This window comes from Entelurus aequoreus, linkage group LG16, assembly GCF_033978785.1.
Source record: "Entelurus aequoreus isolate RoL-2023_Sb linkage group LG16, RoL_Eaeq_v1.1, whole genome shotgun sequence".
In the NCBI taxonomy this organism is placed as follows: Eukaryota; Metazoa; Chordata; class Actinopteri; order Syngnathiformes; family Syngnathidae; genus Entelurus; species Entelurus aequoreus.
Genome location: NC_084746.1, coordinates 34,146,851 through 34,163,699, shown reverse-complemented (window position 1 = coordinate 34,163,699; position 16,849 = coordinate 34,146,851). Strand labels below are relative to the sequence as shown.

The 16,849-nt window shown below is 38.1% G+C and overlaps 1 protein-coding gene across 2 annotated transcripts; it reads left to right on the top strand.

The window, feature by feature from the left end:
- Window positions 1–9,544: 9,544 nt before the first annotated feature.
- LOC133631340 (insulin-like growth factor-binding protein 1) lies at window positions 9,545–13,092 on the top strand. 2 transcript variants are annotated; one of them, XM_062023524.1, is made up of 4 exons: window positions 9,776–11,685; window positions 11,780–11,898; window positions 11,962–12,090; window positions 12,170–13,087. In XM_062023524.1, the coding sequence occupies exons 1-4, from the start codon at window positions 11,349–11,351 to the stop codon at window positions 12,293–12,295; spliced, it is 711 nt and encodes a 236-aa protein (XP_061879508.1). In that variant the 5' UTR covers window positions 9,776–11,348; the 3' UTR covers window positions 12,296–13,087. The 2 variants fall into 2 exon arrangements, with proteins under 2 accessions (XP_061879507.1, XP_061879508.1); XM_062023523.1 differs by having other exon boundaries at window positions 9,545–11,685; window positions 11,780–12,090; window positions 12,170–13,092.
- The last annotated feature ends 3,757 nt before the right edge of the window (window positions 13,093–16,849 follow it).

The window sequence follows — 16,849 nt, the reverse complement described above, 5'->3', positions numbered from 1 at the left end:
GGATAATCTAATTAAGACATATATATATATATATATATATATATATATATATATATATATATATATATATATATATATATATATATATATATATATATATATATATATATATATATATATATATATATATATATATATATATATATATATATATATATATATATGTGCGTATATGTATGTATGTATATGTATATATGTGCACATATTTATGTATGTGTAGGTATATGTATATATGTGTACATATTCATGTATATATGTATGTATGTGTAGATAATATATGTATATATGTATATATGTGTGTATATATGTATGTGTGTATGTATGTATGTGTATGTATAGCTATATATGTGTACATATTAATGTATGTCTGTGTATATTTATTTGTATATGTATATATGTATGTGTGTAACAATGTATACCGTATTTTTCGGAGTATAAGTCGCAACGGCAGAAAATGCACAATAAAGAAGGAAAAAAAACATAAGTCGCACTGGAGTATAAGTCGCATTTTTTGGGGAAATTTATTTGATAAAACCCAACACCAAGAATAGACATTTGAAAGGCAATTTAAAATAAATAAAGAATAGTGAACAACAGGCTGAATAAGTGTATGTTATATGACGCATTAATAACCAACTGAGAACATGCCTGGTATGTTAACGTAACATATTATGGTAAGAGTCTTTCAAATAATTATAACATATAGAACATGCTATACGTTTATCTGTCACTCCTAATCGCTAAATCCGATGAAATCTTATACGTCTAGTCTCTTACGTGAATGAGCTAAATAATATTATTTGATATTTTACGGTAATGTGTTAATAATTTCACACATAAGTCGCTCCTGAGTATAAGTCGCACCCCCGGCCAAACTATGAAAAAAACTGTGACTTATAGTCCGAAAATTACGGTATGTATATATGTGCACATATATGTATATACTGTATGTGTACGTATATCTATAAATGTGTACGTATATGTGTACATATTTATGTATGTGTGTTTGTATGAATGTGTACGTACATGTATATATGTGTGTATGTACTGTATTTCTGTATATGTGTACATATTTATGTATGTGTGTTTGTATGAATGTGTACGTACATGTATATATGTGTGTATGTACTGTATGTGTGTGTATGTGTATATATATGTACATATTTGTGTATATGTTTGTTATTGTATATGTATGTGTGTGTACGTATATGTATATTTGTGTATATGTGTGTATGTACTGTATGTATGTGTACGTATATGTATATATATTTGTGTGTGTGTGTGTTTGCAAAAAAAAAAAAAAAAAATTCTCTGGACATCCTGTGGGCCAGAGACACTGGCGGGCCGAGTTTGGGGACCTCTGCGCTATACGGTCAGTGGTCAGATCAATGCATACTTCAGTACAAAAATGAGTGAGGAGACTGACTGGTGTGCTTGCTGGCAAATTTCACTCCAAAATACAGACTGAAAAAAATTTAGATAAGACTTTTTTTTTTCTTTCTTTAATGATTGTCAAATAAATGACATGCATTTGAGTAAAACATGAACAAGTGTTCCTGGATGACACTCTGACAATAAAATTGCATTTCTGTATAAATATTGGAGTCCATTGTAATTATGCAAGCAATGAATCACCTGTGATTATTCATGATTGATCCATATTCCAAAATGTGATTAATCTGCTTAAAAATATTCATTTGACAGCCCTAATTTATTTATAATCTATTGATTTGATTTTTGCAAAGACTCATTCCTTTAAATCCTTAAAGATTTCTTCCACCAGCACCAATCCAGCAAGCACTAGTGAGGTTTTGACTCTGTTTCAGCAATCAAACGGAACCTGGTAGTCGCATGACAGCACTCCTACTACACACTGTAAAAAGTCACCTGACGTCAGATGATACGGCACAACTATTACCTTGTAAACAAGTCAAATAAGTTACTTTAAAATGTGCGTACTTTATGATACATGCTCTGTGGAAACGTGTATTGACTGCTACCTTTGTACGACTAGGCAAGTCTGCACTCAGTGCTGACGAGCTGTTGCATCAAACTCTAATTTACAAATAATCTTAGGTTTAATAAAACTATATCTGATGTGGCGCCACAAAAAAAAGCAGTTTATTTGTTTTAAAGCAAGTAAATATGTTAAGTCTGTTGTCATCAATCTTTTGTTTTCTTTTTGCAGGATGAGTTCCCCCAGTGGCTGTGTGACCTGATGGTCAACATAGAGGAGGCCACAACTCATCAGCTGGCAATTGAGTGACGTGAGCAACCTTTTCCCAATCTCTTTTCTTCATCTCCTTTAAATATCAATGTCGATGTGAAATATTTTAGGCCTTAAGTCTCTGATCTAAAAATCAATTCTATCACAATAAATTTGGTCCCCATGTGTTACGTCTCTCGTCAGATGACCTTTTCGTTTCTGTCCTTATGAACTCTGTCTTCTGGCGCTGAGACTCTTGATGATTGGACAACATAAAAAGGACCAACACCTATTTGTCATTTTTTGCCCCTATAAATGTTCTAAATATTTATTTTTGGTCTATTTATTTTAACATAATTAAGATTTTTGCCTAAATCTACTATAGTAAAGCATAGTGTTTTCTTTTTTGGCAAATAACTTTTTTATGTTTGAATCTATAAAGCAATAATATATACAAATGTTACTTTGATTTTGTAAAAAAAAAAAACAAAGGCTGAAATTGAATGCAAAGTAACTATTAAATGATTATTTGTGATCTGCTTGAATGAGGAATATGAGGAATAACTGCAGTTATCTGGCCAAACTACATAGGTTTAGTCTGTATGACCGTGTTAATGACATCGGCTTTCTATTTTATAACCGAATTATGTTCAGTTTTATTTGTCATTGCTTTTGTTCTTGTTTATAACATGCGAGCAGTGGTGATTGTAGCGTTAATGGCCTCCTTGTCAAAGCCCCCTTCTGCGTTTGAATGCATAAAAAACACCAAATAGACAAAGACAAACTGCTCTTCTTTGTCTTGAACACAAACATCTATAGCAGGCCTGGGCAATTATTTTGACTCCGGGGGCAAATTTAGAGAAAAAAATGTGTTTGGGGGCCGGTATATCTATTTTTAGGAACACTAATACAAAACCTCACAATTTCGTCTGATTGAATGCTAAAAACGTTATGACAGACCGCCCTAAAAAACAGAATGGAATTGTACCTTTTTTTACTGAATGAAACACCAAGATTGTACATGAAAATAAAGAATGTGGGATTTACAACATTAACTATGAACAATAAAACACTGAATATCGACAACATATTAAACGTCACACCCCCTCTCGATCAACATATTTTACAATCAAGCAAAACACAACAAAAATGCAACAAACACAGCGAAATATGAACGTGAAGTGTAAAAAAAACCCCACCCACAATCTGATATATCACTAAGCTTTAGAATTTTGTTGTAAAAATCTCCTTCCGCGCCTGTCCCTGACACCCGCATTTCAGGCTGGCCGCTCTGGAAACACTCTTGAGGCGAGGATTAGTGATTTAGAAGTAACTAAAACACTGCCGATTGTGGATGGACATTAGTCGCTAGCTAGCTAGCCATGTCTTAAAGCACCTCTTCCTGAGGGCTGTTTCAGTGTTATAACTTCACCTTTATCTTTAGTTTTTAAGCCAAAATGCTTCCATTCACCCTTTTCTGTCCACACACCTTGTCTGCTTTTAAGTACTCCATGATTGTGCGCTGCCGAACATGCTCCTCTGCTTGTAAAACCAGCAATGTCACGACGTGACGACGCGCCGTCATGCCTGTAAAAAAAAAAAGTATGGCAAACCGGTACTTTTCAAACAGAGTATTCAAACGTTTTTGATTCATTAGTACTGCAATAATATACCGTACAAAACTGCATAACCTGTTGTGTCAAAAATTCTGCCTGTACAAAAATATTTATGTTCAGTTACATATTTAACAGTGTTTATTATTGTTGTTGTAATTTTTCTAATGATTACTTCATTAGTATTAATTGTTTTAATTGACTAAATTGTGTTTATATTTTAAGTATATTCTATCTTCAGGGCTATTTAAGATCAGGGATGTGAAACGCTTTTTCTTTTTTTTAAATGCGAAAAACGGATAATATATATTTAAAGACAAAACGTTGTGTTAGAGGTGACAAAGTATATTAGTTTTAGTTAGTAGTTTAAAAATTTTAGCTTCTTCTCATTACATTCCGCTTTTTTTTCTTTTTTCTTCTTACATATTTACTTTTGTTTTTTTTAATGTTATTTACAACTTTTTTAATTTGAGCATACATATTAGACACATTTGCACAAAGTATTGGTATCGGATTGGTATCGCCGATACTAGCCTGAATTTTACTCGGTATCAGATCGGAAAGTAAGTGAGTGGTATCGCACATCACTAATTACAATTCAGAGACAGCGATGTTGTCCTATAACTAATAACTTTCCAATTGCAGTTACTGATTATATTAAAACTAGATGACAAAGGTGAGATGTGCTTAATTTTGTAAGTGTAAAAAGAAGTGAACTATAAAATGTAAACAACCTATTATATTAATTTGAATAAGAAACTATAGTGCATATTGTTATATTTTTTTGTTCTTTACACTAGAGGTGTCTAAAGTGTGGCCCACAGCTTGTTTTTTATTAGCTTGCGACACCTTCTACAGACCAAATAAACATGTTTTTAATGAAAAAACAAGCAAAAAACTGAACAAGCTGAAAACTAAAATGGCCGTTGACCTGTGCGTCTTCTACATGGTGTTTGATGAACATATGTACACGTCTTGCAAGATGTGGTAAGATTCTTAGTGGGCTAAAGTCTTGGTATAATAATGATACTAATATTAATAAGAATAATTGATTAAACTGCATTGTATTGGTTTTTGTTACGTTTCGTTGTATGTATGGACCTCAGGATGCACAGATGGCAGGCAAGTGCAGAAAAGATTCCTTTATTAGGAAAAAACTGGCAACACAAAAGAAAAAGATGTGCAGCAGGATAGTGCACCAATGCAAAACAGCTGTATGATTAGAGCAAAGGTACAAAGCAAAATGATCCAGTCTCAAAAAGCATCCTGATTGGAAATCAGGGACAGGTGACAGATCCTGCGCTCACACCAGAGGAGTGGTGGCAAATGGAGGCAAACAGGAAGTGGTATGAAAAATAAGAGTGCTGGACAGGAAATAATACAGGAACCTAATAATAGTCATGTGGGATAATGACAGGTTTTAGGATCATGAATGTACAAAAAAGTACAAAATGGCCCCTAAAGCCTTCAACTTTTCTGTATGCGACCCTCGCTGGAAAACGTTTGGTTAGGCCTGCTCGCCACAATTGCTATTTAAAAAGCCAAGGTTTTGTTCTCGTGCCGTGCACAAATAAATGGCTGTCAAAGTTACTGCGATAACTATAAGTTAACTATAAGGTCCTTTAACCCTGCCAATCTTTTAACGTTGATTAGCGTGCATGCAACCTGAATCCTTTTTGACTCTCAGGCCATTCCGTAGCGTGGGGAAATGTCATGGCGTCATTTAGCAAGCAGAAATGCACAAAGAAAGGGGGACATTCTGGAAATCTCAGATTCAAAGCTATTTGAGCAAAAGCCTGCTGGTGTGTTGTGCTGCTTGCAGAGAGGAGGAGCTTCACGTCCATGTTTAGATTACAGTTTATTAAATGAATAGATTGTAACCGGAAATGCTTTAGTAAGATGGAATAAAAGCTCAGCAGAAAAAAAGACTAGACAGGAAGTCTCGAATCACTTTTATTTGAGACTTTGGTCAAAACATGTCAAAACACCTTCTCATACAATCACACACTTCCGTTTTCACAATAATAACGCTTCACTTCACATAAGGTCAAAACAATGAAGAATCATCTTTCATTTCGATCATACTTTGTCAAATGTTTTGTAATGTAATCTGTGATATTTATAACTCAATAAATGTTGTATGGAAAATTTAAATAAAATGCATATTCTGGTTGAGTCCTCAATTACAGAATGTTGAACAGGCTGAATATGACATTTTATTAATGAATAGAGAAGGTTAAAACATAGTCTTGCAGAGATATGAATACTATGTACAACATGTAATGTACGGATTATCAGAATCATATATTCGGGTAGAAATAGCAAAGATTAAATTACCAAACGTCGTTGACAATCAAACCATGATCGTAGAAATCCCCACTTTGTGTTATTAATGTGTGAAATTGGTATCTAAACGTGGAAATATAGCTCCTCTTCTGAATGCAAGTGCTTCTAGAGCAGGAATACAATTTGTATTCCTACAAAATACAAAATCTGGCAACGTGCGCTGTTTAAAAAAAAAATGTTTAAAAAATATTTCATTAAAGCAAAGTAATTGTCAAGTCATGGTATTATTAACTTAGAATAGTACCTGTCTAGGGTACACTTATTGACGAAAAATTATATGTATCTGTGGTTGATCGTGAATATTTTAAATTAAATATGAAGAAACTGCGATTAAGCACGATTAAATATTTCAATCGTTTGACAGACCTCATCAATATGAATCGTTTTTCACCCCCTCCTTCAATAATTGCCCAATGAGGGGTCTACAAAATGAGAAACTGAATTGCAACTGCCAGTGCCCTCTGATGGGCAAACAGGGTACTTCGCTTGTACTCAAGTTCGAATTTTGCGGTTTTGTTTTGTGGTAAATATAACTGATTCCCCCAAAAGTAGTTGAATAACTAATTACTTTTCAATTACAGTAAGTGATACTATTAAAACTTCACGACGAAGGTGAGTTAGGTCTCATTTTACAAGCGTAATTAAAGTGAACCACTGTACAATATCAACAAACCCCCTTATTAACTTGAATAATAAATGAAGGCACACATGTTCTCATTTCGGAATTAACATCACCAAACAAGCCAAATAAAACGTTTATGAATCCTCTTCACAATTGCTGTTTAAAAAGCCAAGGTTTTGTGCGTGTCCAGAGCACAAATAAATATGAATCATTTTCCCCTTCCGCCATCCGGGCACCCCCTTAAGAATAATGCCCTGAGCAATTGCCAATGTAGCGGAAACAAAATTATAAAAACAATGTGATTGTATATACTGTAAGTTGTACTCAAGTTAGAATGTCGGTGAGTTGCGTCTCATTTTAAAAGTGTAAAAAGAAGTAATGTGTGAATCGATACTACATCTTTATGCTTTAATGTCGATCCTTAAATCAAAATATCCATACTATTGATACTTAAGTTCTGAGGTGTCCAAACTTTTTCCACCAAAGACTGCACACTAAAAAGTCAATGTATGTGGGGGCCATAATGGTATTTTTTATTTAAAAAAAAAAAGATATTGATATTGTGTTAGCTAGGTACTTTTGGTGACTAAGTATATTATCAATTATTAGTAAGAACATTTCAGCTTTTTGTCAGTACATTTTTTTGCTCTTTCTTTCCTGAAGTTTTTTTTCCCCAAATAATAATAGAATTAAAATAATATGATTGTGTAACTACCGGTATATAACCTAATGTGTCAAAAATTCTGCCTGTACGACAATATTAATGTTCATTTGCACAGGCATGTGATTTTTCCGTCTATAGTCGGAAATCCTTCTTTTTTATCTCTGTTAAAAAATTTTTTTTTAAATTCCGACCTACAATTTGTGTTAAAATCTTTATCCGTCTCTTTGCCATATCTGCCAACAACTACGGTTTTGCCGTAACGAGTACGGTTTTTGATAATCCATTCTGGTTTACGGCTGCAGTGGTAAAAACTACGGTTTTCCATTAAAAATTATTGACTTAAAAATTCAAGCTACGTAGTGAAGCAACTCCACGGGCACGGGACAAAATATACGGGAAACATCAATGATGATTGGTTGGTTTACGTATAAGAACATTCATGATTGGTTAGTTGGTTTACTATGATGAGTCACGATTGGTTAAGATTAGGGCAAAACATTACAGACAGACCAATCAGAGGCAAGATAGGGCGGGTCATGGAACCAGGAAGGAAAATCACAACAGACATCCCAAATGACGAGAGAGTCGTAGAAGAGAAGAGGGAATATTCAAAACTGATCTCAACATGGAAGACGTGGAATACACATTTAAGAACACACATGATTGTGGCAGACGTGATGACTTTTGCTACAGTATAGCCTATTTTGTCCATTATTTCTACTGTTTAAATTTTGACATTGAATTATTGAATCATTTTGAAACAAACATGACTGCAAAATATTTATTTCATGCTATAAATCACAAATGGCTGTTCAGATAAAGGAAGTTGGCTAATAGAATAAACATGTCTGTACTCTTTATGATTTTTGCATTTGGAGCAGTTAGACGTGGAGAGGAAGTCAAAAAGACAGAAATTGGCTATACAATCCAAGGCATAATCCATTAAAGCAGAAACAAAAAGGAAAATGCAAGCTGCTCAGAAATTTTCCAGGAAGGCTCATGTCAGAGCCATCAAAGAAAAAATGCCAAAGTAATGTGTAAATAACTAGATCAGGGGTCGGCAACCTTTACCACTCAAAGAGCCATTTTGGCAAGTTTCACAAATTAAAGAAAATAATGGGAGCCACAAAAACATTTTTAAAATTTAAAATGAAAAACACAGCATACAAAGCTTAAATGCTTTGTGCTATGTTAACCAGGAGTCTCAGACACACGCACCGGCACACACTTTAATGTGGAAATTTGATGTTAGTGCGGCCCGCGAGTTTTGAATGAATGGCGCTTGATGGCGTCATACTTGCCAACCCTCTCATTGGCGTGATGGCACTGCTTTTGGCGCCCTCTACAGCCTGCCCAAACAGTGTACTTGCTCGACCACATGTAGAATGCAGATTCAGCTTGCTCACATAATGACAGCAAGGCGTACTAGGTCAGCAGCTACACATCTTACACTGACGGTAGCCTTATAAAACAACTTTAACACTGTTACGTTACAAATATGCGCCACACTTTGAACCCACACCAAAAAAGAATGACAAACACATTTCTGGAGAACATCTGCACTGTAACACAACATAACACAACACAACCAATACCCAGAATCCCATGCAGCCCTAACTCTTCCGCTCAACCAACGCACGGAGGTGGGGGGGGGGGGGGGGGGGGGTTGATGTGTGGGGGGATTTGGTGGTAGCGGGGGTGTATAATCTAGACCGGAAGAGTCAGGGCTGCATGGGATTCTGGGTATTGGTTGTGTTGTGTTTATGTTGTGTTACGGTGGGATGTTCTCCAGAAATGTGTTTTTCATTCTTTTTTGGTGTGGGTTCACAGTGTGGCGCATATTTGTAACGTAACAGTGTTAAAGTTGTTTGATACGGCTAACGTCAGTGTAAGCTGTGTGGCTGATGACTAAGTATGCTTTGCTGTCTCCTATGTGTCAAGTAAAAGCTACATACAACATGTGGCTGGGCTGGCACGCTGTTTGTAAATGCTATAGAGAACAATTACTACAGTGCATGTAGAGCATTCCCTTAATTTAGTAATTATTCTGAAAATAGGATTATATTTTCACTGGGAGTTATCTAGGAGAGGCACTGAGATCCATAAATCTCCTGGGAAAATCGGGGGGCTCGGGAAGTATGCAGCTGAGCCGCATCAGAGTGGTCAAAGAGCCGCATGCGGCTCCGGAGCCGCGGGTTGCCGACCCCTGAACTAGATGAACCATCTGTGGCTGTGAAGTAAACACTATTCATCAATCCATTTTCTACCGCTTGTCCCTTTCTAGTAAGGTTGTAAGTACTGTATCCAATCCAATCCACTTTATTTGCATAGCACATTTAAACAGAAATGTTTCCAAAGTGCTGCACAACAATATTAAAAACAATATTCAAATATTATCCTTAGCTGCACCAATGACTGAATAAAAACAAATGAATAAATAAATATAAAAACAATATAAAAATAAATGTGATTAAAAACTATTTTTAAGGGTAAAACCAATTAAAACAATAAATAGAAATAAAAATTTTAAAAACACAGAGGACCACACAACTCACCTACTGTTAAAAGCCAAAGAATAAAAGTGGGTCTTAAGACGAGACTTAAAACACTCCACTGTGGGAGCAGTTCGAACATGGAGGGGCAGAGTGTTCCAGAGTACAGATTCGGCTAACCCATGTGGTTCCTGTGGATGTGAACACAAGTTGTAATTACTGTAGTGACTAAATAACATAGTGACTGAAACATACATAGTAATTCATTAGGATGAATGGGGTATGTATTTATGTAAACTCTGTTGATCGTTTTTCAATTCTTTAAACACTTTTGGCCTGTACTGTATATTTGCACAACGTATCGGCTTGGTATCGCCAATACCAACCTGAATTTTACTTGGGATCGGAAAGAAAATCAAAACTGAATCAGTGTAAAACAAACTCACCCTCATATGAACTTGAATAAGAGACAAAGGTGCATATAGGTGTCCCCTTTTGGAATAAGTGTCATCCAAAATAGTTTGTTTTCAAAACGTCAAGGTTTTTGGCAGCTCTGTACATCAAAATATACACAAAGCAATTGGAAAGGTTATCTTGTAGTGTTTGGTCCACCAGGTCAGCAATGATTCAGCGGGTCAGTGGGACCTGTGTCGCCAGCAGTAGTCCAAAATATAGCTCGGTCATCTACCTGGATTCAAGCCTTATCCTGCTTTAACCTTCACCAGGTCCAAAATAACTGGACCATCTCACTACTTTATTGATATCATGTCTGAAAGGAACAACATGGTTTAGTTCATATTGAACACATGTTTACACCGGCTTGGAAAAGAGACCGGGGTTCAAAGCACGAGTGTTGTTTGTGCGTCCGACCGTGTCAAGGTGTGTGCCACTTACCACAAATACTACACCGAAGGAAGCGACCAATTACTGATGGCTTTCTTCAGACAAACATGTTATGATCCTACTAGCTGGAGGGGCGGGGGGAGTTATGCAATGCATGGCCTTGTTTATCTACTGGCCTGATAAGATGAGCCGTCACCAAGGAGACGGAAGGAACAAATAAAGGTTTTGGGTGTCAAAACAGGATAAAAACGCTGATTAGTGGCGAAACAACCTTCTGATCGTGATGAACACATGTTCTTAACGAGACCCGAGCACCACAGATGAGTCAGTGGCCGCCCTAAACAAGCTTGTTTTGCTCGCCAATCGCTTTGTTCCAAAGTCAATATTGACCGCAGACCTTGTGAACTCGCAGCCGCACACGTCAAGCGGGGTCAATACTGTTTACCGCGGCTTTGTCACAAATATTTTATACGTGTAGGCGTCCTGTCAATCAGTAACCCCCTCCGCGGAGGCATAAATAGGACTGCACGCCGGGGAGACCGGCAGAGAAAGAAACCCAAAGATGTGTGGATTACACCAGAAGATGCTGCCACTGCTGGCCTTGATGGCGGCGGCGGCCAGGTCGTCCCCGATGGTTGGACCGGAGCCCATCCGCTGCGCCCCGTGCACTCAGGAGAAACTGAACGAGTGTCCCGCCATCCCCGCCGACTGCAGGCAGGTGCTGAGGGAGCCCGGCTGTGGCTGCTGCATGGCGTGCGCCCTAGAGAAAGGGAGCTCCTGTGGGGTGCACACGGCCCACTGCGCTGAGGGCCTGCGTTGCACGCCCAGACCCGGGGAAGCCAGGCCTCTGCATGCTCTGACACGGGGCCTGGGGGTCTGCACTGAGGAGTTGGCCCAAGGTAGTCTCGGCATACTATAATAATAGTAATAATAAATACATTTAATAATAATGCCATTTAAAGTGCGTTACAAATCAAATGTTTTATTATTCAGAGGACACTGAAGGGGTCTCAGACCACAGCTCTTTGCAGTACCTTCTCGGGGACACCGCCGAGCCCCAGGAGAGCTTCAAGGCCAAAGTGAACGCCATTCGGAACAAGCTGGTGCAGCAGGTGAGAGGACAAAAAATGTTTTATTATACCTTCCCGTCGCTAACTTGCCCGCTTTGTCCACAGGGCCCGTGCCACATCGAGCTCCACGCCGCCCTGGAGGTCATAGCCAGCGCCCAGCAGACCCTGGGGGAAAAGTTCACCACCTTCTACCTCCCAAACTGTGACAAGCACGGCTTCTACAAGGCCAAGCAGGTAAGGCCTCCGCCCCCAACCCCGCTTTCATCACCGAGAACGTTGGCTTGAGCTCCATCCAATCTTCCTCCGTCCTCAGTGTGAGTCATCGCTGGTCGGACCACCCACTCGCTGCTGGTGTGTCTCCTCCTGGAACGGGAAGGTCATCCCAGGAGCCAGCGAGCTCCCCGGTGACGCCGAATGTCACCAGGAAGTCACTCACTAACACCTTCATGCAGGAATTGTAAATTATTTTATGTACGAAGATTTATTTATTCATTCCTTGTATATTCTCAACAGATTTTTAAGTTTTGCTGTTTTTCTCCTGTTCAATTGTAAATAGGGCAGCACTGTCTACATTTGTATTCCTGACTAAATAACTCCATTCCTCACAAACCACAGCTCCACGGCCCTGCCAAGCCCATTTCAGGTTTTTTTTTTTCTTTCTTTCTTTCAAATGTGGATCGCGGCGGTGCACGCCACCACCAAACAACACAGCCGCTCATTCATGCAACATGTTGACATTGTCTGAAAGCATCTTCATTTCCTCAATGGGGGATACTTTGAGCACCGCAAGTATGTGCACGTTGGCCAAACGCAAACAAATCAAGGCTCATCCGAGCTGCCTGCCAGCTTCTTCTGACATGGCCTCTTCTTACATTTGTCTACCTCAGATTACCTCTACAGTTGTTTTTTTTTACTTTTTCCAACATTTATTCTATTTATTATTATTATTTACTCTTGTGTATCTGATGTTTTCTGTGTTCCATTGTTTGTTTAAATGTATAATATAAACTACTGTGCAAACATTTCGGGCCAGTGTTGTTTTTACACCATTTTCTCTATCAGAATCCAATCAGAACACACAAATATCCATCCAACTGTACTCGGCAGTGCCATTTGTGGGATGCGGCTATTTTGCCTGCATGGTTATTTTATGCAAAAAAAATACTACTCTTGCTCTTTTACTGTACAGTCCAGCCATACATTGTGTATCATAATGTTACTTTTAACCCCCATGAATATGTGAACATATACAACTACAAAATAGAAATAATTTTATAGTGCCTTTATTATGTAAAATACTTTTGAGGCCTGCATTTTAATGTACATGCAAACTTACTTAAAAGGAGGGCTTACCACATTTGCCAAAACATATACTGTATATACATTAGGGCCATTCCACTAAATCGGTCTATTTTTCTTTTTCTTTTTTGACGAAGTGTCCAGCACATTGATTTAAATGGCATATTTAATACATGGAACACTGGGGCCTGTCCCTGCTTCCTACAATTAAAAACAATTTAAATCCTTTTTTTTTTTTACATATTTGTGTCACTCCTTATCACAACTACTTTTGAGGATTTTTTTTATTTTTATTTTTAAATTCACTTTCGTTGTGTCCCTGAGTCAAACTGGCCACTCAGTCCTGTTACCCCCTCTGGAAAATGTCACATGGTCTGCCGTTGCGTCATTGGAAAGGCCAAAAGTAAGTCCACTCTTATTTTCATATGTATGTATGTACATATATATGTATGTCAATGATATTTCATACATGATTTTAAAGTATGTGTTTGTTTGTATTTTAGAATTTTTTGGTTGAATAACTATAATGTGCTTTGTGTGCTGTGACGTATCGTTCATATTTTGCTGATTGTGTGCTAAAAACAAACTGTTACTTTCAGTCCTGTTACCCCCTCTGAAAAGTCCCATGGTTCACAGGAAGTTGCGTCAAAAGTAAAGGCCAAAAGTAAGTTAACTTTATTTTTCAGTATATTGAATATTTCATCAATGACTTTAGCTAACACTCACAATGTCGTGTGACTATAATTCATGGATATGCTGATTTTTTGCTAAAAACTACTACTTTCAGTCCTGTTACTTGTCATCGGAACAAAAGTACTGTATTCTTCGGACCTTAAGGCGCACTTAAAATCCTTTCATTTTCTCAAAAATCGCTCACAACTCAGTGCGCCTAATCTACATATTAATTCTGGTTACAACCTTGAAACTATTTTATTTGGTACATGGTGTAGTAAGTGTGACCAGTAAAAGGCAGCCACACATAAGAGATACAGAATGTATGGACTGCAGGTTGAAGCCTGTTTGATAAATATACACACAGCACTCAAAAATCTGTCAATATGTTTTAGTACGACTTTGGTAAACTACGAAGCCTTGATGGAACGCGTAGCATTACGGCTACCATAGTCAGATGTACTGTTTGAACATACGAGTAGTATTATAGTGTCTGTTTAAGCACCTCAAAATGGCACCTATTAGGAAAAAAATATTATTCGCAATATTATGCAAAACCAACATTTCTTACCTATTGGTTCCTGCTGATGTGTATTTGGGATCTGCATAAGTCCCAAACATCTGCACATCCGCCACATCCGATGACTTTAGCTAACACTCACAATGTCATGTGACTATAATTCATGGTTTTGCTGATTTTTTGCTAAAAACTTACTCCTGTTACTTTCAGTCCTGTTACTCGTCATCAAAACAAAAGTACTGTATATTTCGGATCTTAAGGCGCACTTAAAATCCTTTCATTTTCTAAAAAATCGCTGTGTGCCTCATAACTCGGTGCGCCTAATCTACGTATTAATTCTGGTTATGACCTCGAAGCAAATTTATTTGGTACATTGTGTAATAAGTGTGACCAGTAAAATGCAGCCACACATAAGAGATACAGAATGTATGGACTGCAGGTTGAAGCCTGTTCGATAAAAGACGCTAGCAAGTGCAGCAGTGTACACACAGCACTCAAAAATCTGTCAGGATGTTTTAGTACGACTTTGGTAAACTACGAAGCCACGCCGCTTGATGGAACGCGTAGCATTACAGCTACCATAGTCAGACGCACTGTGCTTCAACATACAATTATTATTATGGTGTCTAAGGACCCCGAAATGGCACCTATTAGGAAAAAAATATTATTTGCAATATTATGCAAAACCCAACATTTCTTACCTATTGGTTCCTGCTGATGTTGTGTGCAGTATTTGGAATATGCATAAGTCCCGAAAATCTGTGCACATCCGCCAATGTAGCTAGCGCCGTAGTCAAATGACTGCTCCTTTTTCTCTATCCTCTTGTGGGGCATTCATCCTTCGCTGATGCCATTTCTAATACAAAGTAGCGTACAGTTGTAACTCATATCTATCAGTAGACTCGCTGCGGAAGCGCTAAAAACTACAACAAAGATGCCGGGGAGAAGACGCAGTCAGAGTGTAGGCACGTAAATAAGACCACCCACAAAACGGCGCTCCTGAAGAGACGGTCAGAAAGCGATGGTGTGTATACATAATCTGTGCAACATTTTGACCAAAGAACCACCATTACATGTTATGTAGACCACAAAGAAGTGTTTTCCACGTAGAAAACATAATCATAATATGACCCCTTTAATGCGCCTTATAATCTGGCACGTGTTTTGTATGAAAAAAGACCCTTTCATCGATCCGGTGTGCCTTATGGTCCAAAAAACACGGTAGTCTGAAGGGGCTAATACACATTTTAAGTACCGTATTTTTTGGACCATAGGGCACACCGGATTAAAAGGCGCACTGCCGATAAGCGGGTCTATTCAGGTCTTTTTTCATACAAAAGGTGCACCGGATTATAAGGCGCATTAAAGGGGTCATATTATGATTTTTTTTCTAAATGTAAAACACTTCCTTGTGGTCTACATAACATGTAATGGTGGTTCTTTGGTCAAAATGTTGCATAGATTATGTTTTGCAGATCATCTTCAAGTCGCTTTCTGACAGTCTCTTCAGGATGCACCATTTTGTGGGCGGTCTTATTTACGTGGCTCACCTTCGACAGCGTCTTCTCCCCGTCATCTTTGTTGTAGCGGTGTAGCATGCAAGGACGGGAGTGGAAGAAGTGTCAAAAGATGGAGCTAACTGTTTTAATGACATTCAGACTTTACTTAAATCAATAACGGAGCAGCATCTCCTCATCCGTGGCTCACTAGTGCAACAACGCCGGAAATGTGTCCCGTGAAAAACCGTCTGACCGTAACTATCTAATAACCAGTGTTGGGACTAACGCGTTACAAAGTAACGCGTTACAAAGTAACGCGTTACAAAGTAACGCGTTCCTGTAACGCTGTTAGTTTCGGCGGTAACTAGTAATCTAACGCGTTATTTTTTATATTCAGTAACTCAGTTACCGTTACTACATGATGCGTTACTGCGTTACTTTTTATGTAGCATAAAGTGTTTTATCGGAGCGCTGCAGTGTCATCGTTCTGATTCTTCTTGTGTCACAAGACAGAGACGTGCGCTCTGTGTGTGTCTGGGTGTGAGTGTGGGGGGGGCGTGTCTGATCATGGCGGAGCCAGAAGTCGAGTTTGTTAACATGGAGATATTTTCACTACTTTTCTTTTGTCGAGCACAAAGGAAATAACATTTTAGTTAAATGTAAATTGTGCTTTGGATCAAAGATCCCATCTACTGCCCAAAACAGCAATTCAAATCTGCCGAAACAAGCTACATAAGCAACATGCTTCGACGAAGCTAGTAAAGAGAGACAGAGACTACAATGCCACTTCACCACCACCATTTAAGGATTAACTCTGCCTCTGCTCATCATTCAGCACTGAAGGTACACACTCTGTTAATCAATGTTCCCTCTAATTGTTCATGTGTGTGAGCAAACGCAAAACCTCCCTGAGCATTCAGTGGAACCCATGTGAGCAACATCAGACGTGCACACCGTGGCTACACCAGCAGCACACCTGTCCCAAACCTGACTAAATAACAAG